The sequence below is a fragment of the Oncorhynchus keta genome, chromosome 28, assembly GCF_023373465.1.
Source record: "Oncorhynchus keta strain PuntledgeMale-10-30-2019 chromosome 28, Oket_V2, whole genome shotgun sequence".
Taxonomy (NCBI): Eukaryota; Metazoa; Chordata; class Actinopteri; order Salmoniformes; family Salmonidae; genus Oncorhynchus; species Oncorhynchus keta.
The window spans coordinates 41,276,007-41,300,268 of record NC_068448.1 but is presented as its reverse complement, the minus strand read 5'-3'; the positions used below and the strand labels follow the sequence as shown (position 1 = coordinate 41,300,268).

Sequence of the window (24,262 nt, the reverse complement as noted above, 5' to 3'; positions counted from 1 at the left end):
AATTATAAAATGATGAAAAGTATTAATAACATGAGGCCACTAGGTCATTTGACTACAGGAAATGATTAATAGACAATAGTAGTATGTCCTACTGTATTGTGGCGTGGACAATATAAGGTTGTGTGTGTGTGTGTGTGTGTGTGTGTGTGTGTGTGTGTGTGTGTGTGTGTGTGTGTGTGTGTGTGTGCGTGTGTGTGTGTGTGTGTGTGACTGTAGACCGGGACAGGTGTAGGCCCACAACAGGTAGATGGTGCTGAGTGGAGCTCCTGAACAGTACGTGTGTGTGCTGTCGTGTAAACCTGCAGGCTCTCTCGCTCTTGAGAAAAGCAAGCAATTAGGCCTGGCCCGTGATCCTACATACATACCGTATAGTACAACTATACACACAGACAACACTCTGTCACAAGCAAGAAGACACACAGGCAATGTCAACTCTCCCTCACATATATGCATACAGTACTCTCTAGACACACACGGGCAGCATACATTCACCTGTACACACAGACCACTTAAGTAAACACACACACATACACACACACACACATACCAGGTTTCATTCTTCTCTCTGGGCTGTTTTTGCTTGAACAGTGAGAGTAATGTAAACAGAGCTGAGTGCTAGGAGCCATCTGCCTAATGTCACTGTGGCCCATATCTGTCCTCTCCAGCTCTCTCTCTCTCTCGCTCTCCCTCTCTCCCCCTCACCCCTTCCCTCTCTCCCTCTCTCCCCCTCACCCCTTCCCCTCGCTCCCTCTCTTACTATCTCTCTCTCCCTCACTCCCTCCCCTCGCTCCCTCCCTTACTATCTCTCTCTCCCTCTCTTAGTATCTCTCTCCCTCACTCCCTCCCTCCCCTCGCTCCCTCCCTTACTATCTCTCTCTCTCCCTCTCTCCCCCTCACTCCTTCCCCTCTCCCTCTCTTACTCTCTCTCCCTCACTCCCCTCTCTCCCTCTCTTGCCCTCTCCCTCCCTCACTCACTCACTCCCTCCCTTACGATCTCTCTCTCCCCCCTCACTCCCTCCCTTACTATCTCTCTCTCCCTCTCTCTCCCTCCCTCCCTCCCCTCGCTCCCTCCCTTACTATCTCTCTCTCTCTCCCTCTCTCCCTCCCCTCACTCCCTCCCTTACTATCTCTCTCTCCCTCCACTACCACCACATCCTTCCTCCCCTCAACATCCCCCTGTCTTCCATGTTATCTGTTGTTGTCCATTGTATGCTATTCTATTTGTTCTATTCTCACCCCCTTCACCCCTCCCAGTCTTCACCCCATTCCCTTAGGTCACATATATTCCTGCCTCTCAATTTTTCATGACTGTTTCTCATTCTATATATCTTGCTCCTCCCTTGCCCCATGTTCTCCACGTTCCTGGTATATTTCTCTCTTCTTTAATTCTTCCTGTTTTAATTGTTTCCCTCTTTGGTGTAAAAACTCTGCATATCCACCTGTGCACTTGTTTTTCGGAAAGGTCAGGGAGAGTTCAAAGTTCATTCATGGGTCAGATGTGGATTAAGAGATCAGGGGGTATTAGCCACCAACTGACTTTCTTTGACGAAATGCACACATATTTTGGGCTTGGTGGGATTTCATCCCTTTCTGTGTAATATTCTTGGGAGGAAGCCTGTATTGAGGGTGAGAATGAATGGCAGCAGGTGCGTGAGAACCATAAAAAGGACAAATCCAAGGAGGCCGAGATGCAAGGATATATTTAATTTAATCCGTGCTTAAAAAAATACAAAGCTGAAAGTGCACATTGCAAAACAGTGCTTTTTCCTCACTTTTTAGCACCGTGCACTTTCAGCTTTGTATTGTTTCGAGCATGGATTAAGTGAAGTATATCCTTGCATCTCGGCCTCCTTGGATTTGTCCTTTTTTGGTTTGAGTGCGAGTATCTTCGGAAACTCTACAGATATTCTTGGGCGGAGAAATATTGTTAAAGTGTGGGAACCAATACGGTTGTATGTTTTGCTGTAAACTGAAATCAATTGAAGTCGTTCAAAACAATCCTACATGTGTTACTGTCTCTGGCCAGTAGGAGGCAGGCTTCACCTGCATAATGATGTGGCACCCCGACTGTCTATTTCAGGATGATTCAAATATTTACAAGGATAGAATCCCTTTCATATTAAGTAAAGGGAGAGCATAAGAGAGAAAGAAAGACGTGGAGGGTTGGCAAAATACATTCTCTTATACCTCAATGGAAAGATGTGGTATAGATTGGGGTGACCTTGTTTAACCCTCTCCGCCTCATTCGCACCATAACAACTTGTCTGTGCTAATTTAGGGTCTCCACATAGGATGTGACATCACAGTGTTTCCTGTTGGCATGCGGCCAGCCTGTGTTAGTGTCCAAAAGCAGTGGAGGGTGGAGGGTTTCTACTCTCTCTCTCTCTCTCTCTCTCTCTCTCTCTCTCTCTCTCTCTCTCTCTCTCTCTCTCTCTCTCTCTCACACGCAGCGTGCTGTGAAGAAGAGGCCATCTTTAAAGGAAACTGCTTCTCGTCGGGTCAAAGGGCAGTGGTTTTTCCCACACTGCAGCTGGGGGACACTCTGGGGACAGTGTGACATGCACAAGACACATTAAAAAAAATGCCTGTTTAAAGTGTAAGGAGTTCAGAAAGCAAGCTGTAAAACATATGAGGTGGTCAATGAGGGGATGAGAACAGAAGGAAACAAACAGGATCAGCATGATTCCAAAGGGAATGTTAATGTTGCTGTTGTTGGTGTGCGTGTGCATGTGTGGACGCGCGTGGGTGTGAATTTGGGTGTTTGCAGGAGCGCATGCATGGATACTGTGTATTTCCATACAAGGTCAGGTGTATGTATGTATGTAAGGTATTATAATGATTTAACTGCACATCTCAGCCCATGAGAACTACACTTTGTCATTGACCACAGTTTGACCTGTGCATCTGTATGGAAGCCATCATAGAATAAACGAAAGAGAGCTGTGTAGGGATGAAACGGTTTTACCGGTTTCACGATCAACCACAGTGCAATTCCCTACGATTAGAATTACCATTTGAAATTTTGAATTATCATTAAAAACCGTGTTTGATTACCACGGTTTGGAAAAACTCAACCAAATGTAGCAACGGTCGGACGCAGGCGCAGCATGCAACGTGGGTTTTGTTTTGTGTGAAAACATGACGGAAGGCAGTGACAGCACTCGGGAGATTTGTCAGCCTTCTAAGAGGACCACATCTGAAGTGTGGTCGTATTATTCTTTTTTTTTTTACAAGAGTGTTGAGGGGAAACTTAATCGAAGATGATCACCTTGTCTGCAGGACAACAACCTGCGAAAGGGCGCAACACTTCAAATCTCTTTGGATCAATCTTAATGACCACCACCCCACCACTTTATAGCGAATGCAAGGTAAGTTCACTTTTAGCTCAATGCATGATGTGGGGACTTCGGAATGGGGGGAACATGTCATGGTTTGTCTGTCTGACTTGCTAATAGCGTGTCAATCAGGTAACTGAAGCTTTCAGTGTTGCAAACTCTTGTAAAAACACTGCGCGTTGTTCTGCTGTTGTAGGCGTCGTGTGTCTGCAGACTATTCGCCAATTACACACGATAACACGTTATGACGTTTTACCCAACCAATATATTTTGTTCATTTAAAATCCGGTAGACGTCGACTTGTTTCTACAACTGTTCCAGCAGGAGAACCACTATAGACTCCTATACAAGGCTCCTGTATTTATGTCAATTGTTGGGCACATTGCGATTACTATCACAGTCTTAAGACTCATTAAGAATGTATGTAAATTGTGCATGGGGCAATTGCATATACTCACACACTCTTGTTTGTGTACTTATAATGTAATAATAATAATAATAATACATTTGCTATTCCCTTGTTTACAGAGATGGACGTGCAGCAGGCAAACCCAGTGATGCTTACGGTCCCTCCTCGTCTACAGTTGTGACACAGACACTCTAGCAAGCATTTAAAAAGGCAGGCTGCTTATGCACCCACATCAACAACAACAAAAATGCTCAAGACCTCAACTGTAGCCCTTTCATATTACATTGCAAAGGACGTGATGCCATTTCAAATTGTTTCAGAGGCCCGGCTTTCTGAGGCTGATGAAGGTTGCCGTGCCTCACTACAAAGTGAGTGCTGCTAATTGTATTTGTTGTTTATTTGATTTTGTTTGCTTACTTAAGGTTGTGCTCATTTAAACCTGTGCTTGGGGAACTTCTTCCTGTCATGGCCACATGGTGCCATCTTTCATGTTGTTACTTTAGTGTTTATGCCCACAAAAAAAGTGCATAGTGCTGCTAATTTGATTTGTCGTTTGTTGGTTTTCAATATAAAAGTTGGTGAAATGATTTCAGTGTGTGTATTAGTACTTTTTGAACATTTCCAGCACATTTGAACAATACTGTGATAATACTGATAACGGTGATAATTCTGGTCACTAATTGTGATATGCAATTGAAAACAGTTTCATCTCTAGCAGGGGGAGGGGGAGCGGGAGAGAAAGATGGGGCGGGGGAAGGGTAGATTGTATGCTATCGGTACACGTATTCATTACGGTATAATCTTGGTCCACTGTGAGGTATCCGTGTACTTTGAAATTCCCATCTAGAGAGTTAGGTGCATTTCCTGGAGATGTTGTCAACCGTAGAAATGTCAGTAGACCTGCGCCACTGTTTTATTGCATGGCGAGGAAAATACCATTTCAGTGTCAGATTCCTTGTGTAGTGAGTGAGTGAGTCAGTCAGTACAGTGAGTCTCTATCCAGGTACCCACAGCATGGCTCTACTCTGCCCCCTAGCACAGAATGTTAAAGGTCCAATGCATCTGTTTTAATCTCCATATCAAATCCTATCTGGGTAACAATTAAGTACAGTGATTGTTTTCAATAAAAATGGTCAACTATAGCAAAAAATAGCGTCGTTAGCAAAGATACATTTCTTAAGCAAAAAATGTAGCTTGTACTGTTAGGGAGTGGTCTGAAAGCAAGCTGTTAACTAGCTATTAACACTATTTACAACCTGGTGATGTTACCGGGCAGACCAAAACGCCATCCCACTAAAACAGGCTGAGATTTCAGGTGGCCTTTTCAAACAGCTCTTACACTCATAATGTTCACAATTTCACAGTATTGTCCCGTTTTCATAGTGTTCTCATAAAACACAGAGAAATCAAATGTTTGAATGCATTGGGCCTTTCACCCTTTACACTTGTGGGAATTGTCCTATATGGATAGGGCTACATTGACATGTTTTACACAAGAAATATGGAAAGCGTGTGCATAAACGTGGTAGCAATTAAAAGCGAACAGTTTGGAGATGATTGGAAAATGATTGGACTAAAGGTGAGGACGCAACAGTTCACCTGACACGACTGAATCCAAACGCTACATTGTTGATTTTCTGTACATTTTTACATTTACTGTTCTTCTTGCAATATTTGTTGCTAACTAAATCTGAAAATACTCTGGACACATTCAGTAACATAATAATAGTATTTGAAAAAATTGTGGTAGGTGCAACAGAAGACAATGACAAGATGACAAAGTTGACGAACAATGACAAAGTTTTGAGTGAGATGTCAAACTGGTGTCTCCAAGTGGCCACACACCTCTCCAAAGCGTGCACAGTTCCCAAGTCATTTCAATGCGCTTTTATGACTCAAAGAAGATTCTTCAACTACAAGGTACTCTTTTGAAGCTCTCCAGGCTGTGCCGTTGACGAACTAGAGCAAGTACACTTGTAGTTGTTTTGAACACAGCCCTGCATCCCAGAGTTTTACGATATGCGAAATGTGAAATGTACATTTGGACTCAACGGGTGTTTTGGCTTGCTTGTATGACATCGAAGCGGTATTTATTATCCTCCACGTCTCATCTTTCAAAATACTTTTGAGTCCTCTTAATTCTCAGCTCAAGTTTAGAACGTCGGTCGGTCAAAACCAATTTCAGCTCTGTGAAGCAGAGACCCTGAGCTCTGACAGCATGTATAGCATGTTACTGTACAGCCACTGCGTTCCAATCTAGGAACTTATCAGTGTCCAAATCTGACGTTTTCACCCTGTATACAGGTGTAAAGGGCTACGGGTAAAACAGATCATTTTTAAATGTGGGGTCAAGGCTCAAAATGTCCCCCCCCCCTCCCTTTATCCTCCTCTCTTCTAGCTGAACGCCAATGTGCTGATCTTCCTGTGCACTAACATCATTGGGATATGTACCCACTACCCTGCCGAGGTGTCTCAGAGACAGGCTTTCCAGGAGACCAGAGGATACATTCAGGCCAGACTGCACCTGCAGAGAGAGAACCAGCAGCAGGTACACCACAGACAGACAGATATATTAATACAGATACACACAAACACACACTGTAAACACCTCCATTGACTGACAGAAAGCAGGAATTTTGAAGGGCATAACTATTAAATGCAGCTGCTAACCTAGACAGTTTTTTTTTTCTCTCCCAACACTTCAGGAGCGCCTGTTGCTGTCTGTGTTGCCAAGGCACGTTGCCATGGAGATGAAGGCCGACATCAACGCTAAAAAGGAAGACATGATGTTCCATAAGATCTACATCCAGAAACATGACAACGTCAGGTCAGCATAGACACTTTCGTCTTTATAACCCCTGACAACAACACATCTGTATTCACAGCATTACTTGATCAAACCAAACTGACAAGAGCTATGACTTCTAACGTCTAACATAATATATAATAATAATAATATATGCCATTTAGCAGACGCTTTTATCCAAAGCGACTTACAGTCATGTGTGCATACATTCTACGTATGGGTGGTCCCGGGGATCGAACCCACTACCCTGGCGTTACAAGCGCCATGCTCTACCAACTGAGCTACAGAAGGACCACCACACAATGTTCATGTGTTTTGTCACGCTTTTATCACACTCCCGAGTGGCGCGGCGGTCTAAGGCACTGCATCTCAGTGCTTGAGGCGTAACTACAGACACCCTGGTTCAAATCCAGGCTGTATCACAACCGGCTGTGATTGGGAGTCCCATAGGGCAGCGCACAATTGGCCCTGCATCGTCCGGGTTTGGCCGGTGTAGGCCGTCGTTGTAAATAACAATTGGTTCTTAACTGACTTTCCTAGTTTAAATAAAGTTTTTTTATTTTTAAATTGCTCTAGGCAAACTACTCTTAGAATTTCTGTGCCTCATATTCAACAGTAGGGGAGAGCTGGGATGAAAGTAACACAGGCAAAAGTAGCTCACCCATTTTCTAAGTTAACGCGGAAGCTAGAATGACGGAGTGAACTCAGCTCGTTCCTAATGCGGAGGACGAGCTCCCTGCAACAAAAAAAAGCAGCCCTTTCCGACAATGTTATCAACAAAAAGGGGTTTCGAGCATTGTAGAGTATTTAGTAGTTTAAGGTTCCAAAAATATGTAATTTTCTTAACCCATCTAGTGACTAAATGATAGCATAGGTTTCAAGTATCATGCTAGCTACGCTATTAGAAAAAAAGGTTCCAAAGGGGTTATTTGGCTGTTCCTATAGGATAACTTTTTGGTTCCAGCTAGAACCCTTTTTGGTTCCAGATAGAACCCTCTGTGGAAAGGGTTCTACATGGAACCCCAAAAAGTTCTACCTGGAACCAAAAGAGTTCTACCTGGAACAAAAAAGGGTTCTTCAAAGGGTTCTCCTTTGGGGACAGCTGAAGAACTCTTTTAGGTTCTAGATAGCACCATTTTTCTAAGAGTGTAGTCTTGGGTGTTAGCCTGGGAGAAGTTACAGGTGGAACAAAAGTAACACAATGGTAACTGATGACCTGGAATAAAATAAACTTTTAAGCACCGGCCATTGTCTCTAGTTCATATTGCTTTTATAATTTTAGCAAAATATCAACAAGTGACTGAATGTTTGAAAATTATATATGTCATTTTTAGAATTATGCCTTCATCAATTGAATTGAAGTGAAGGATCAGCTTCTCACTAGCTTTTATCTACAGATTAGTGGTTAAAAATATATATTTATGATTCTGGGGGGTCAATTTCTTTGTGTCAAGCAGGATGAGTTTGCAGTTTGTGAAGAGAATTCAAGGACAGCTGTAGCGCACCTTTTACAATTTTTTTATTTAACCTTTATTTAACCAGGCAAGTCAGTTAAGAACACATTCTTATTTTCAATGCCGGCCTGGGAACAGTGGGTTAACTCAGGGGCAGAACGACAGATTTGTACCTTGTCAGGTCGGAGGTTTGAACTCGCAACCTTCTGGTTACTAGTCTAACGCTCTAACCACTAGGCTACGCTGCCGCACCTTATTGGTAGGGCTAAGCATGAATCGTCACTGACAATTGTGAGAAACATCTACTACATATACCATTAAAGTGAGATGAGAAAATGATGGTTAATATTTATTTCATCTATTATAGTCAGATTAATATTTTAAGGCAAAATAGTGTGGTTGCGCAACATTGCGATGTTGATGCACGTCCATTTCCATAAATTTCAATAGCATTGATTATTCAAATCGACACAAACATGAAATGATGGCCGATAGTACATTTATTGAAAGTAACAAGCATTACAAACCAGAAACATGGAGATAAGACCGATATTGTGCACTTCTCGCCAGCTGTTATTTCCGCCCCAAGACTGTGTTACTCCCGCCCCACCAGCAGGTGCAAAAGTAACATTGCGGTAGTTCTGTTTTCGATCGATTTAATTTCAACTAATTTACCCCCGAAAATGAAATTATAGTTGCTAGTGATAGAGGACAAAAATAAGTTATTTGTCCTAAAATATGGTCTTTCTAGTGCCATCGATCTCTGAGTAATTACTTGAAAAATGAAGTGTTACTTGCAGATCAATATTCACACACACACACACACACACACACACACACACACACACACACACACACACACACACACACACACACACACACACACACACACACACACACACACACACACACACACTTCGGGTTTGATAGAGAGCAGGCTAATTAAGGATAGTAAGGGAATAGTTAATTACCAGCAGCCAATATAAGATAATCCCCAAAGATGGGGAGCTCCAGCCCAGATTCAATTAAAGCACTGAGTATACACACTAAGTTTCAGATACACACACACACACACACACACACACACACACACACACACACACACACACACACACACACACACACACACACACATACAGACAAGCAGAGGAGGCGGATAAAGGATCATCTGATAATTCAGTCAATCAATAATCAAGCCTATCTTTTTCTTTTTCCTCAGTATTCTGTTTGCAGACATTGAGGGCTTCACCAGCTTGGCATCTCAGTGTACGGCTCAGGAGTTGGTCATGACACTCAACGAGCTCTTCGCCCGATTCGACAAACTAGCATCGGTAAATAAGCATTTCTCTTTCACCTCTCTCTTTTCGCCTTCTCCCCATTTTGTTAATTTTCCTCCATTCAGTGTCCTGTGTTAATCTCTCTCTGCAGGAGAACCACTGTCTGCGTATTAAGATCCTGGGCGACTGTTACTACTGTGTGTCTGGGCTTCCTGAGCCCCGCGCTGACCACGCCCACTGCTGTGTGGAGATGGGCGTCGACATGATAGAGGCCATCTCGTGAGTATGAGGAACGTCTGTGTGTGGGGAGATGGCATATTTTCTAGACATGAAATATCATTAAAATATGTATAATGTATTGCCTCGGTCTGTTGGGGTATCATGTGTTTTTTGGAAAGAAATGGAACACACATCTTCTGTGTGTGTGTGTGTGTGTGTGTGTGTGTGTGTGTGTGTGTGTGTGTGTGTGTGTGTGTGTGTGTGTGTGTGTGTGTGATGTGCAGGCTGGTGCGAGAGGTGACAGGGGTCAACGTGAACATGCGTGTGGGTATCCACAGTGGCCGTGTGCACTGTGGGGTGCTGGGACTCAGGAAGTGGCAGTTTGACGTGTGGTCCAATGATGTCACACTAGCCAACCATATGGAGGCTGGGGGCAAGGCAGGGTGAGGGAAAAACACACACACACACACACACACACAGACACATAGTGCTTTAAGCACCAACTGTCAGAGCAGCTCACAGATGACTGCACCTGTACATAGCCCACCTATAATTTAGCCCAAACAACTACCTCTTTACCTACTGTATTTATTTTGCTCCTTCGCACCCCATTATTTGTATTTCTACTTTGCACATTCTTCCACCGCAAATCTACCATTCCAGTGTTTTACTTGCTACATTGTATTTACTTTGCCACCATGGCCTTTTTTTGCCTTTACCTCCCTTACCTCACCTCATTTGCTCACATCGTATATAGACTTGTTTATACTGTATTATTGACTGTATGTTTGTTTTACTCCATGTGTAACTCTGTGTCGTTGTATGTGTAGAACTGCTTTGCGTTGTCTTGGCCAGGTCGCAATTGTAAATGAGAACTTGTTCTCAACTTGCCTACCTGGTTAAATAAAGGTGAAATAAAAATAAATAAAAAACAGACACAGAGAGAGAGAGAGAGACTGACCTTGTGTCCCCTTTCCAGGAGGATCCACATCACCAAGGCCACTCTGCAGTATCTGAATGGGGATTATGAGGTGGAGCCTGGGTTCGGGGGGGAGAGGAACGCTTACCTGAAGGAGAACAGCATCGAGACCTTCCTGGTTCTGGGCTGCAGCCAGAAAAGGGTTAGTAACAAAACTATTTCCTACACCTGCCAACCACCACACATACAGTTCTGTTACAGTATGCAGAGTTTTGGCAAGATGGGAGTACCGCTATGGACCGAAAGTGACTATGTAGCAGGTTATGACAACTAGCGCAGCTGGTTAGGAGAATGAACATAGCTGGTTAGGAGAAGTAGGTTAAGGTTAGGAGAAGGGTTTAGGGTTGGCTAAAATGTTACAGTCGTCCCCGACGCGACTGGAACATTCATCGTTTGGTCCCTAGCTGTACTCTATTTAGCCACAAACATTATACTGGACACTAGAGATCAGTCATGTTTCTCACCCATTCCAATCAGCTTTACATTTCCACCAGGCTTAGAAACTCTTGGGGATGCCTTAAAAAGTGAGCAGGAATAACCGTTGTCTTTTTTTATGTTGGGTTGCATCCCTTTAATCCACACCAGGGTTTCACCGGATCATTTTGTCTAACCTCTCTCTCTCTGTGTGTCTGCTTTCCTCTGTGTAGAAAGACGAGAAGGACATGATGGCCAAGATGCAGAGGACGCGGTCCAACTCCAACGAGGGCCTGATGCCTCCCTGGGTGCCCGACACAAGGTTCTCCAGGACCAAGGACTCCAAAGTCTTCAGACAGATGGTGAGACGGGACCTCTCTCTCGGCTTATCTGTACCTCTCCGGCTTCTACTTATAGTCTCTCAATCGTCTCACCCTATTAATGTCACCTCTCCTGAGAGAGCTCTGTGTGTCCACCAATTGTCTCTGCTGTCTCTCCCCCCCTGTCTCCTGAGGGCCAGCTGCACTTCTCACAGCCAGGGTTTTATCTATTGCCCTCTGTTTTACATCTCTCCTCTGTGTTTTTGTATGTTGGTTCATCCCAATTTTCTTTCTCTTTCTCAGGGGATTGATGAGTCATCTAGCAAAGACAAGTGAGTGGTTATTGCCCTGAGGATTTTTGGGATACACACGCATACCGTCACCTATATACACACCCAGGTAGACAGGCTTACGCGCCAAGATACACTTTCGCGTACTCTAAAGGTCTTACCATTTGACCTCTCTTCTCTCCCTCGCTCTCTCGCTCCCTCGCTCCCGCCTCTCCCCCTTCCCTCGCTACTCTCCCCCTTTCCAGCCGTGGTGCCCAGGAGGCAATGAACCCCGAGGATGAGGTGGATGAGTTTCTGGGGCGAGCCATCGACGCCCGCAGCATCGACCAGCTGAGGAAGGACCACGTCAAGAAGTTCCTGCTCACCTTCCAGACGTCCAGCTTGGAAAAAAAGGTCTGTCTGCCTCTGGGCATTATTTAGTTCATCCCTGGAGTATTGTGTCGTCCCTATCCACTGTCAAAGTCCCCTGATGCTTTCTGCTGAGTCCATTTTTTAACGGGTTTTGATCTGTCTCTCTGGTAGTATTCGAAGAAGGTGGACGATCGCTTCGGGGGTTACGTAGCTTGTACTCTCCTGGTCTTCTGTTTCATCTCCTTCATCCAGATTGTCATATTTCCACAGTGAGTGACACACACACACGCACGCACGCGCGCGCGCGCACGCACGCGCACGTGCGCGTACACGTTTCTGAGTCCTCCGTCTGTGTGTCTTGTCCTGCAGCACCCCGGTCATGCTAGGGATCTACATCAGTATCTTCATCATCCTCGCCAACATCCTCTTCATCTGTGCCATATATTCCTGCGTTAAGGTACGAAACCCCCACGACACACACATTACCTAGTGTACACACCCACGTGCATTCCGGACTCTAAACTCTCTTTCCTCTATTCCTCCTCTCGTGCAGCTGTTTCCAGCTGCGATGCAGACGGTGTCAAAGAAGATAGTCCAGTCTCGTACCAACAGCACTCTGGTGGGGGTGTTCACCATCATCCTTGTCTTCATCTCTGCCTTTGTCAACATGGTGAGACTGAACAGATTGACACGCACACACACACACACACACACACACACACACACACACACACACACACACACACACACACACACACACACACACACACACACACAAATTAACATTTTTGTGTGCGTCTCCTCTGTTGCAGTTTGCCTGTGACACAGAGAGCTTGGTGGTCTGTATCTCCCGGGAGCTGAACATCTCTGTTGCCATGGTGACGCCATGTCTCATCCGCAACCTGTCTGTGTCTGTAGACGGGGGTCTAGAGATCTGTCCCAGCCAGGGCCCCTCATGCCCCTTCCCAGAGGTGAGTGGGTGTGTCACTGATGTCAGGTATGCCGATTGAAAAACAACGTTTTTCACACGTCTTTATATGGACCAGAAAATACCTTTTATGTTCTTCGTAATAACAGATCAATCGGATCATCAATCAGTCAATGAAGACTAAAAGTTGACAAATACTCTCTGTCCTTCTCTCCCTCAGTATTTCAGCTACAGTGTGCTGCTGACCCTGCTGGCGTGTTCAGTGTTCCTCCAGATCAGCAGTATAGGCAAGCTGGCCCTCATGCTGCTCATCCAGCTCACCTTCCTGCTGCTGGTGGAGTGGCCACAGGTGGCGCTGTTCGACAACGCTGACCTCTTCGTCACCTCCAATGCCCTGTGAGTACTGGGGCTGCGTTCAGGAGGGCACAACATGGTCGTACATGTTTTCCGCTGAAAGTGGATTTGACTAAACCCTTTTCTTATCTTTCACCTCCAGTGATTTCAATGAAACTATTCAATGGTCCAGTTTCAATGAAACTACAGACGAGTGGTAGGTTTGGATTCAAAAGCTTTTCTGAAATCGTTAAATTTGTTAAAAATTATTTTAGATCTGTGTAGGGATGTGTGTATGGCCCAGTTTCTCTTTCTTTGACTCACTCTGTCTTTCTGCGGTTTGGCTTGTGTCTTTCTTTGTTTTCTTTCTAGCAATTTCTCTCTGACCTCCTCTTCCGTCTCTCTGCAGCCCGTTCAGTGAGACCAAAGTTTCCCTGAGGGTCATGACTCCTGTGATTCTCACTGTGTTTGTGCTGGCGCTCTACCTCCACGCCCAGCAGGTGGAGTCCACGTCACGCCTCGACTTCCTCTGGAAACTACAGGTACCATGAGCCTACAGGGGAGCACTCCTCTTCCTTGACTAAAGCAGAACAGTGTAGCGTATGCCCCCCCCCCACCTATCTTAACATTGCTCCCTCACATCCTCCTTCCAGGCCACAGAAGAGAAGGAGGAGATGGAGGAGCTGCAGGCGTACAACCGCCGCCTCCTCCACAACATCCTGCCCAAGGACGTGGCCGCTCACTTCCTGGCGCGGGAGCGGAGGAACGACGAGCTCTACTACCAGTCCTGTGAGTGTGTGGCCGTCATGTTCGCCTCCATCTCCAACTTCTCTGAGTTCTACGTGGAGCTGGAGGCCAACAACGAGGGAGTGGAGTGCCTCCGGCTGCTCAACGAGATCATCGCCGACTTTGACGAGGTAAAGAGGGAGAGGATAGGAGAGGGTTAGCCCATGGGATTTTGGAGGCCGAGTATCATTGTTAATTCAGTGTCTTTTGCCCTTTGGTGAATTTTTGGTACTATCATCTTTGGTCCTCATGCATTTTAAACAGGATTCTTTTTTTGGTCTGTCTCGAACCTGAGCCTGTGTGTGTTTTGTCCTGCTCTAAGATCATCAGTGAGGAGAGGTTCCGTCAGCTGGAGAAGATCAAGACCATCGGCAGCACCTACATGGCCGCCTCGGGTCTCAATGACTCCACCTACGACCGCGAGGGCCGCTCCCACATCACGGCTCTGGCCGACTACGCCATGAGACTGAGGGAGCAGATGAAGTACATCAACGAGCATTCCTTCAACAACTTCCAGATGAAGATAGGTGAGGGGAAACAGTCTGAATTAAACAAGCTAGGTGAGGTTGAAGTTCACACGAACCCCTGAAACGGACAGGAATTGAGTGGGATCGAAACCGGTATGGCAGACCAAAGAGAGAGTTGGTTGATAGTAAATGGAGTAGAATTTAGTTGGATGCGTGAGTTTGGTATGAATAACCGCTATGTTAATAACTGGCTCTCTTTTCTCAGGTCTGAACATTGGCCCAGTGGTGGCAGGGGTGATTGGAGCACGGAAGCCACAGTACGATATCTGGGGGAACACAGTCAACGTGGCCAGTCGCATGGACAGCACAGGAGTCCCCGACCGCATTCAGGTATGGAGGATGTCAATCAGTTAACACTCAGTAGCTCATACTCAGCTCCTAATGTTTTTTTGCATTAAGGTCCCCATTAGCCGGCGCCAATGGCGACAGCTAGTCTTGCGGGGGTCCGACACAACGAGAAAGACATTACAGACAAAATACATTACAAATGACATACATTTAAAATCATTAAACATGTAGTGTGCTTGTGTGTGTGCATCTGTCAGTTACATATACATGTGAGTACGTACACACAACAAGTAGGTCACGGCCATAGTGCAAAGAAAATGTCTCACCTTGTATTTTAGCCAACAACTTTTTTGTTTCTGTTATTAATTTTTCCGCACTCTCCTCAGGTGACCACGGACCTCCACCAGGTGCTTTCAGATATCGGATACGTTCTGGAGTGTCGTGGGGTCGTTAAGGTCAAGGGGAAAGGGGAAATGACGACCTACTTCCTGAATGATGGACCGCCCAATAGTTAGCAGCCGTGGCAGCGCTAGCCGGGACCATTCCCACTGCAAGGACACGGCAGCACTCTTGAGGGAGGACTGGCACCGCGAGTTAGCGGCTAACAACTAGCGACGCCATCACTTGAAACCCGAGCAAAGAGAAAAGACTATGAGACTCCAGGACTTGAGCAGCCATGTTTTGTTAGGATGAGTGTTTTTCTCATGTCTAGCCTCTCTCTCAGAGGCTACTTGAAAGTTGCAAAGTTTGTCTATTTAAAACAACGCCTTTAGCCTGTGTCAAATGAAGGGAAAAGCTGTACATGAGGCTACTTTTTTTATTTTCTTCATTATGTGTGATTTTTTCCAGTCATTTTTTATTTTCGGGATAATTATGAAACAGGTACTCATGTTTTATTTCTGGGTTACTTATTTATTTTAATCTTGATGTTTTGTGCAAAAAGTCCTTTATGAAAAAGTGCGAATACATATGTGCACAAATATCCAGTTTATTACAAAGTGTGTATCTACATGCATATTTGTGTGTGTATAATTGAGAAGGGAAGATATTGACCAAAGACCAAAGTATTTACAAAAAAACAAGGCAAGACTTGTCTGTTATGTTCTCGCGGAAGTCTGCCATTATCACTAACTCAATCTGTTGCACGGCAATATCCTCAGTCTTTGTACTTCAGTGCCAAAGGCTATTTCTCAGTATGGGCAAAATGTGTAACAACTTTAATTTTGAGGTCAAGCACAGTTTATCATCGATGACATCTGTAGAATGACTCTGCCTCATCTCTAAAACATGTAATTCAATAATAAATAGTGGCTTGGAAGCCTTTTTTTAAGTCCGGGGGAGGTTCAACAAAATGAGAGGAAATGGCAGTTCCACCCAGGATGATTGTCCCCCTCCTCCTAAACCCTTGTCAAATTGGTTCCCCGCTCCATGGCTCAGTCCAGCTATAACAGCTCAGAGCTTGAGCATCCAAGGCACAGCTGTATACGTCATGGCCATAAAGGCATATACGGTCAACTGCGCCGTCCCTTTCAATGAGGTATGTTTTCTGTGCAAATGGAAATGAAAGGACTCAAAACTAAAAAAGATGCCCCAGAACCATCGAGGGGAAAACCTGGGCATTAGATGCACTGGTGCATATATACAATGCATTCAGAAACTATTCGGACTCCTTCACTCTTCCCACATTTTGTTACATTACAGCCTTATTTTAAAATGTATTAAATACATAAAAATCCTCATCAATCTACACACAATCCCCCATAATGGCAAATTTTCGTAATTAGAAAAAACAGAAATAGCTTATTTACATAATTATTCAGACCCTTTGCTATGGACTCAAACTTGATTGGAGTCCACCTGTTTTTCAGCGGCAGGGACTGGGAGACTAGTCAGGATCGAGGGAAAGATGAACGGAGCAAAGTACAGAGAGATCCTTGATAGAAAACCTGCTCCAGAGTGCTCAGGACCTCAGATTGGGGTGAAGGTTCACCTTCCAACAGGACAACGACCCTAAGAACACAGTCAAGACAATGCAGGAGTGGCTTCGGGGACAAGTCGCTGAATGTTCTTGAGTGGCCCAGCCAGAGCCCGGACTTGAACCCGATTAAACATCTCTGGAGAGACCTGAAAATAGCTGTGCAGTGACGCTCCCCATCCAACCTGACAGAGCTTGAGAGGATCTGCAGAGAAGAATGGGAGAAACTCCTCAAATACAGGTGTGCCAAGCTCATAGCGTCATACCAAAGAAGACTCAAGGATGTAATCGCTGCCAAAGGTGTTTCAACAAAGTACTGAGTAAAGGGTCTGAATATTTACGTGAATATTGTAATACATTTAAAAAATCTATATAAAACCTGTATGTGCTTTGTCATTATGGGGTATTGTGTGTAGATTGACGAGGAAAATAATGATTACTGTGCTTTGTCATCTTGAAGGCCCATAACTATTTTCACTGTGAGGTTTTAATAATGGGACAAACTGCTTTCTTGCCAAACTTAACCTCTCTAAAGCATGTCTGATTGTATTATCCTCTTCATTTTTCATTCTGTTTTAACGTTGGGTATCTTGTATCACCTCTGTCTTCATCATTTGCGTTATTCTTATGGCTGTTATTATTATGATTAGAATTATGATTCATTATTATGCTCATTATGATATTTCCATTCCAACGATAAGGATCAAAAAGCAGAGAACGCTTTCTTTTAAAATGCCAGACGTAAAGCTCAAGCTCATTGGTACCAACTGATCAACTGCAGCCAACTCCCTCAGCGCTGTTCCCTCACCACCCTACAGTATTCAAACACTGGCTCTAGACCTGCTGACACATACCCATTAGCTGTCGCTTTTGCATCAAACCCCAAGTGGTGCATATTCCCCAATCGCGAAGGACTGAAGTGTTTACACGCAGATAAACTAATTATACACTGTACCTTTTTATTGCGCAAACACTACTTCCAAGACTCAACTCAGTCAGGTGGAGAGCTGATCCCCTTCCTATCGGACTTCAGGGCAGAGAGACGGGGCACAATCAGCAATGTGAGCAGTATTTCCTACTTGAACTCTAGCTTAATTGAACAAGCCACTGGAGAATACAGTGTGAGCAGGAACTGTGCCTGATTGCCACATCTGAGTTTCACAGTATGTTATACATAGAGAGGGAAGGGTAGGGAGAGAGCCTGTAAAAGCTCATCTAAATCATTTATTGACCTTAGCATTGACACAACACGGAGTTCATTTTGACTCTGTTTCCCCATAACATCCTCAAAACACCCCAGTCATTGTTCCTCTCTCTACCATACTTAACTATGGGAACTACAGTAACAGTTGATCATGTTCGTACCAAAGCAAGCTAATACTGCCTCATGCTATTGGTCCCTCCCAGTGCAGTGATTGATATTTGGCCTTGAGCGTGTGGGACCGCCAGGCAACAGTAAAGGTCATGGGATCGATAAATGACATAGGTGACCAACTAAGAGTGATTCACATAGAAATATAATACATAGAATGGATGTGGTAAGTAAGATGATGCACGTTGTGTCCATTCTATTTCTATGGGCTGTCCTGTCTTTGAGTTGGGTGGAGGTTGATTGTTGACTCTTGGGATGTTTTTAGGGGACAGGGGAGGAAGAGGGTTGTCCCAGTGCTACTGAAACAGTGTTTTGTCCAGGCCTAATGAACCCTTTTCGAACCCTTTCCTTTTTGTTAGTTTGTTTTCTACCCCTGAGTTGAAGGACAAGAGTTGGGGACTTTGACAAAGAGAAAAATAAAATTTCCCCTTGAATAAAAAAAAATCTAAAATCAATGGCTGTTTTGATTAGTTGTATGCGGTATTAGTGCAGCTTTCTTTACCTGCTGTAAAAACTGTGATTACCATTGGCTGATTGTCATTGAGCAGATGTTGACCAATGAAAGCCTTAGAGGATGTTGAGAGCAAGCAGCCACAGATACCCACAAACTTTCATACAGGAGAGGATTCGTAGCTTTGTTCCTCCATGCACTGTCATGAAGGAGTTGCAGTGCCAAACATACAGGAACTTGGTAGCTACAGCCACGTCCTCTGAATTGTTAAAGGCCACCATTGAGATGGGTGCGTGGGTTGACTGACTCACTCAATGACCCTGTAATCGGAAACAGCGTCGCTCCTCGGGCAGAGTCGCTCTCTCCCAGATCATTACATTTACGCGTGCATATCGGAAAGGGACTAGCAAGTTAAAGCACACTGCATACAAGAGAACAGGGAAGGATCCTACCAGGCGAGGGAGGAGTTAGGATAGGGCAAAGGTCATGGATGTCTGAAGGCCTGTTATGCCGCCAAAAGTGTACCGACATAATTTTTTTTTTAAATGACTGGTGCCTAATAACGTTCCAGTAACATCAAAAAAACATATCTGGATATTCCTTTGACCTCATATGTCCTAATAATGATACTGTAATGTTAGCTGATGTAGAAAAAAAGTTTCAAAAGGTAACACAAGGAAAACATTTATAGTTATCATTGTATTGCTTTGGTTGATGTACTGAAATGATGCAAAATACAAGCTTTACCAAAAATACAAACACACTATCAAATATTTGGCAGCTAGACACTATTCCGTAACAATATACCCGATCCCAGATATTCAGTTACTGTCCCCAAGGTCTCCCGAATGATCTAAGGTCTACTGAATGCTCTTACTGAGTGACAGTAGCTAATTACTGAAACAAAACTCCCTATTCTTTCCTTGTGGGTATTACCATTTCATTCCTCTGGAGGGAGGCAACAGCTCAACTGTACCAGTTGAAAGGCAGACGTCAATTGACTACATGATACAGTAGCTCCAAAAAATATAGCATGCTATGACGAAAGTGGCTGTTTATCAAACCACAAGAGTCCTTACAATAGCCCCAAAAGGTCTTGGGATCGTGGGAATGCGTGTCTTACTGCAGGATAGGAAATTAGAATAAGCTGAACTCCCGGTCCGTCATTGACATCTCTTTCACGAACCTGAGGGAAAAGGAGTAGGCAGAGTGAGAACAAGGCCACTGGCACATCTGACTTCCAAGAAACAAATTGTAAAGCTAAAGTCAGACATGACACTCACTTGGTCATCTCACTGTTCTTGCGGGGGAATCGTCTGACTTGGGTCCAGTGCTCCTGCGTATTCTGTTGGCCTCCATTGGGCATCCACCATCCATACTGCTGGCTGTCTGTCAGGGGCACTGAGTACAGCTGGTTTGGGGCTAGGGGAGAGAGAGCCCATGTCTGTCAATACTGATCCTAGGGATAATAAGTGTATTCCATGAATGCAAAAAGAAGGTCACATAAACTGACATCTGGGTGTCTGAACCCGTTTGAGCATCTCTCTGTATCGCTCCTGGCTCCCCTGGTGTATGTCTGGGCTGAAAGGAGGTGGCTGGTTGTAGATGCTGCAGGTATCAGTGCATTTTGGGGGTCCCCTCTGGGCTTGGATAGGGGGCAGTCTTGACTGTTTGGTACAGCTCCTTAAATCAACCTCATCTGTAAAGGTCAGGGAGTCTGGCGTGCTTTTACCTTCAAATGATTATCCATGTCAGCACAGATTAAATAACAAAGTTTATATCATAATTTACAGACTGACAAATGTGGAATTATTATAATTGAACATTAATAATTTAACATTTATCTAAAATGTTCATATTTAGAAATAATAACCAAGTAAGGTAAAAAAAAAAAAATTCTGTTACTACACAGTTCTTCCGGTAAATGTGTTTTTGGAAAAATGTCTTTGGAAATTGTTAAAAGTAATCCATGTGCATAGTAGAGTTATATTGTTTGTTAAACTTTGAAATCAATGTTTTTTGTTTGGTATGGCTATATTTTAAAGTCAAACATCTGAATCTCAGCATAATTCCGTTACTATGGAATTGCCCAAACCAAAGGCCAATGTAGAAGGCCAATGTAGATCGAATTAACAAAGCCCTTGTCACTCACCGCGGTGGGAAGCAGACGCTCGTGGATTCACTAGCATCTTGTCTCCGATGGGATTTTGATAGCCCAAATGTGTTATCCCGAAGAAAGCCATCAAGTACCGTCGCCAGCAACAGTCTGAAGCTGTCCAGGATAGCATAAAAACGTGGGCAAGTCGAGGCAAGCGCTCTGTAAATAAATCACAATGTCTTCTGTTTTACACGGAACCATGGTAACAAGTGCCAACCATCAGCTGGACTTCCGCCTATCAGTGGGTGGAGCCGGGGTTAGCGCTATTTTGAATCCTTGGCACGTCCCTATCCTCCCTAAACCCAACCGGTCTACAGGATCGGTGAGTCTTTTTAAAAGTATTTTTATTAACAACAAATCAATGCATAAAGCACATGAGGGAACACAAGCATACATAGATTACAAACAATAGACAATCGAGCTAGGGGGTACAATATCACATTACAATTACACAAGGACCTTGAGGGACATGCATATACTTACAATTCTAACAGCTTTTTTGTTAGTAGAGCATTTAACCGTCTTAACAAAATACATTTCCATTTCTTTTTGTAGGGTACGAAAATGTGGTTTTCTGTTTGTAAATTTACATTCGTGTATATGAAATTTGGCCAAAAAATTAATTACATAAAAATGTTTCCGCTTATTTCTATTGTATGTAAATAATCCAAACAGTACATCTCTCCCCGCGCTAACGCAGGCTAATGTGACTCTTTTTTCCGCTCCTTTTTTCCATTTTTGCCTAAAATGACAACCCAAATCTAACTGTTTGTAGCTCAGGACCTGAAGCAAGGATATGCATATTATTGATACTATTTCAAAGGGAACACTTTGAAATTTGTGGAAATTTTAAATGAATGTAGGAGAATATAACACATTAGATCTGGTAAAAAAAGAGCTTATTTTTTCATATATTTTTTTGTACCATCATCTTTGAAATGCAAGAGAAAGGCCATAATGTATTATTCCAGCCCAGGAGCAATTTAGATTTAGATTTTGGCCACTAGATGGAAGCAGTGTATGTGCAAAGCTTTATACTGATCCAATGAACCATTGCATTTATGTTCAAAATGTTGTATCAAGACTGCCCAAATGTGCCTAATTGGGTTATTAATACATTTTCAAGTTCATAACTGTTCACTCTCCTCAAACAATAGCATGGTATTCTTTCACTGTAATAGCTACTGTAGATGTATTGTTACTTACAACCTCATGCTCATGTGACAAAGTGAAAATTAAGAGTTTCCATCAACCTCACCCGCAATGTAGATATCGAAGAACGCCGCAGTTCGCGGGTAGACTAGTGGGTGAAACCATTCACTTCAGGAAAAAGCGTGATACAAATAAAGTTTCCTTTCATTATGTGTTGTTGAATTCATAAGAATATTTGCTGCCATTGTAGTAAGGTTGGCATACGAGAGGTCTTCGGACTTACCATTTTCGTATTATTTTCTTTGAAAGAACAACTAGTGGGTTTTTGAGTGCTTCTCCCTGATTTGGGAAGTTGGTCTGCCTGCTCCTCAGTCTGAGAGAAATATTCTGAGAGCAGGTTCGTGTCCCCTTCCCCTGTATATAAAAACTGTTTAAAACTGTCACAATAGTGTCAAAGTCAATAGCGAATGTGATTATCTTACTACCTTAATAGGTTTATATAAAAAGGGTTGTGCTTGTGCTCTGCATTTATGGATTAATATCACTTCACATTGAGGACATGTATCATTATTGTTGCTCATATCTAAAATATATATTGTGTCCTACCTAACCAGTGAACGTGTGGCTGTGACCGTCCTGTCAATGCCTGTCATCACTGTTTGATATCTTTTACTGCAGGTATGCTTTTCTGCATTTAAATTATTATTTTTTTTAACAACGCATGTATACTATATGATCACTTTGTGGATTGAGTCTGAGAGATATTCTGAGAGCAGTGAACATGTGGCTGTGACCGTCCTGTCAATGCCTGTCATCACTGTTTGATATCTTTTACTGCAGATCAAAACCGAGTCAACTTGAAGTGTTGGTGTCCTTGTGCCTTTCTTCTGAGGGGCTATGTGACGTTGGTTACACTCATTTTAACCAACCCTACCCTTACATAACCCTTACATTAACCGTCCCAAGTATCCCATTTAGACTTTGCTAGACAGATGCTCTTCTTGCTCCATTATTTTTTTTTAATTGAACAATGTGCTTGAGACAAAAGGTGAGCAGGGAAGATGTAACAACAGGTACATTAAGAACGATGATATGCTGAGAAGTTTTTATTCGGATCCCCATTAGCTGGGGCGGCAGGTAGCCTAGTGGTTAGAGTGTTGGGCGAGTATCTGAAAGGTTTGGCCAGGTCAAATCCATGAGCTGACAAGGTCAATAATCTGAACAACCCACTGTTCCTAGGCTGTCATTCTAAATAAGAGTTTGTTCTTAACTGACTTTCCTAGTTAAATAAAATAATCTGTTGAAGAAGCAGCAGTGGAGAACATGACAAAATACGGAACACTAATGGACAAGAACAGCAACACAAATGTAAACTAAGACCATAATGACTAAGGAAACATATTACTATTTTAAAAAAAGAAGAAGAAAGAGAAAATAAAGAAAAAAAAATCAACATTGTGCTCTATTTGCCAGTTTAACATCTTATTTCAAATAATGCATGTACTGTGTTTATTGTAGGCACTGTGACAAATGTTCTTTATAGTGGTTCAGAAGGAACACAATAAATAGACCACAAATGTTTCCAACTAGGCCCCTTTTTTCTCAATTTCAACCTGAATGACTTGCCCAAAGTAAACTGCTTGCTGCTCAGGTCCTGAAGCCAGGATATACATATAATTGGTACCATTGGAAAGACAACACTTTGAAGTTTGTATAAATGTTAAAATAATGTAGGTGAATATAACACAATAGATATGATAGGAGAAAATCCAAAGGAAAATCAACCGGAATTTTTGTTTTTTGAGAGACAATGCTCTTACAATGGATTGTATAGGGGCATACTGAATTCTGGCTCCCAGGATGCAATTCCTATGGCTTCCACAGGGTGTCAGCAGTCTATGTTCAAGGTTTCAGGCTTGTAACTTCCAAAACAAATAAGAAATATCAGTTTTAGTACCTTGACACAGTCTTGGAAATTCGTGTTTGGTCGCGCCATGAAGACAAGACGCACCTGCTAAAGTCGGTTTCTTATAGAACATACTTATTTCCGTAATAGATATTCTAATTTGATTACATTTTAGGGTATCTGAGGAGTAAATATAAACTTTTTTTGACTTGTTGAAACAACGTTTAGTGGTAGATTTTTGGTAGAGTCCTTTCTCAGCATGTTGAACGAGTGGATTACTCAAATCGATGGCGCCAACGAAACATACTTTTTGGGATATAAAGAAGGATTTATCAAGCAAAACGACACTACATGTTATAGCATGTTATAACATGTTATAACATGTTATTTGGATGACAGATCAGAGTAAGATTTTCAAAAAGTAACAAATATTTCATTGCTATTTGTATTTTTTGGAAAAATATTTTGATGTGGGGCGCCGTCCTCAAACAATCACATTACATGATTTCGCTGTAATAGCTACTGTAAATCG

General features: G+C 43.3%; 2 protein-coding genes across 2 annotated transcripts in view; one reads left to right on the top strand and one right to left on the bottom strand.

Annotated features, from left to right (window-relative positions):
- adcy6a (adenylate cyclase 6a) overlaps positions 1-18,518 on the top strand; it is a 50,374-nt gene extending 31,856 nt beyond the window's left edge. Inside the window, exons 4-23 of the mRNA XM_052483088.1 lie at positions 6,143-6,292; positions 6,450-6,571; positions 9,224-9,335; positions 9,433-9,560; positions 9,785-9,943; positions 10,480-10,621; positions 11,127-11,255; positions 11,517-11,545; positions 11,749-11,896; positions 12,026-12,123; positions 12,224-12,311; positions 12,408-12,524; positions 12,667-12,825; positions 13,003-13,178; positions 13,279-13,332; positions 13,525-13,657; positions 13,769-14,032; positions 14,224-14,428; positions 14,634-14,758; positions 15,103-18,518. Of these exons, the coding sequence (XP_052339048.1) occupies positions 6,143-6,292; positions 6,450-6,571; positions 9,224-9,335; positions 9,433-9,560; positions 9,785-9,943; positions 10,480-10,621; positions 11,127-11,255; positions 11,517-11,545; positions 11,749-11,896; positions 12,026-12,123; positions 12,224-12,311; positions 12,408-12,524; positions 12,667-12,825; positions 13,003-13,178; positions 13,279-13,332; positions 13,525-13,657; positions 13,769-14,032; positions 14,224-14,428; positions 14,634-14,758; positions 15,103-15,231 (2,667 nt within the window). The 3' untranslated portion in view covers positions 15,232-18,518. The remainder of the gene's footprint in view (positions 1-6,142; positions 6,293-6,449; positions 6,572-9,223; positions 9,336-9,432; positions 9,561-9,784; positions 9,944-10,479; positions 10,622-11,126; positions 11,256-11,516; positions 11,546-11,748; positions 11,897-12,025; positions 12,124-12,223; positions 12,312-12,407; positions 12,525-12,666; positions 12,826-13,002; positions 13,179-13,278; positions 13,333-13,524; positions 13,658-13,768; positions 14,033-14,223; positions 14,429-14,633; positions 14,759-15,102) is intronic.
- A 676-nt stretch (positions 18,519-19,194) lies between these two features.
- Positions 19,195-20,905, bottom strand: LOC118361365 (testis-expressed protein 49-like). The gene is made up of 4 exons (XM_035741237.2): positions 20,667-20,905; positions 20,028-20,246; positions 19,798-19,936; positions 19,195-19,700 (listed from the first exon to the last, which is right to left on the bottom strand). The coding sequence occupies exons 1-4, from the start codon at positions 20,800-20,802 to the stop codon at positions 19,652-19,654; spliced, it is 543 nt and encodes a 180-aa protein (XP_035597130.1). The 5' UTR covers positions 20,803-20,905; the 3' UTR covers positions 19,195-19,651.
- Positions 20,906-24,262: the final 3,357 nt, after the last annotated feature.

Coding starts and splice junctions, on each gene's coding strand:
- LOC118361365 (XM_035741237.2), bottom strand. CDS start 20,802: ATGCTATCCTGGACAGCTTCAGACTGTTGCTGGCGACGGTACTTGATG. Junction 20,247..20,666: donor AGCGTCTGCTTCCCACCGCG/GTGAGTGACAAG, acceptor AATCATTTGAAG/GTAAAAGCACGCCAGACTCC. Junction 19,937..20,027: donor ACGGGTTCAGACACCCAGAT/GTCAGTTTATGT, acceptor TCTCTCCCCTAG/CCCCAAACCAGCTGTACTCA.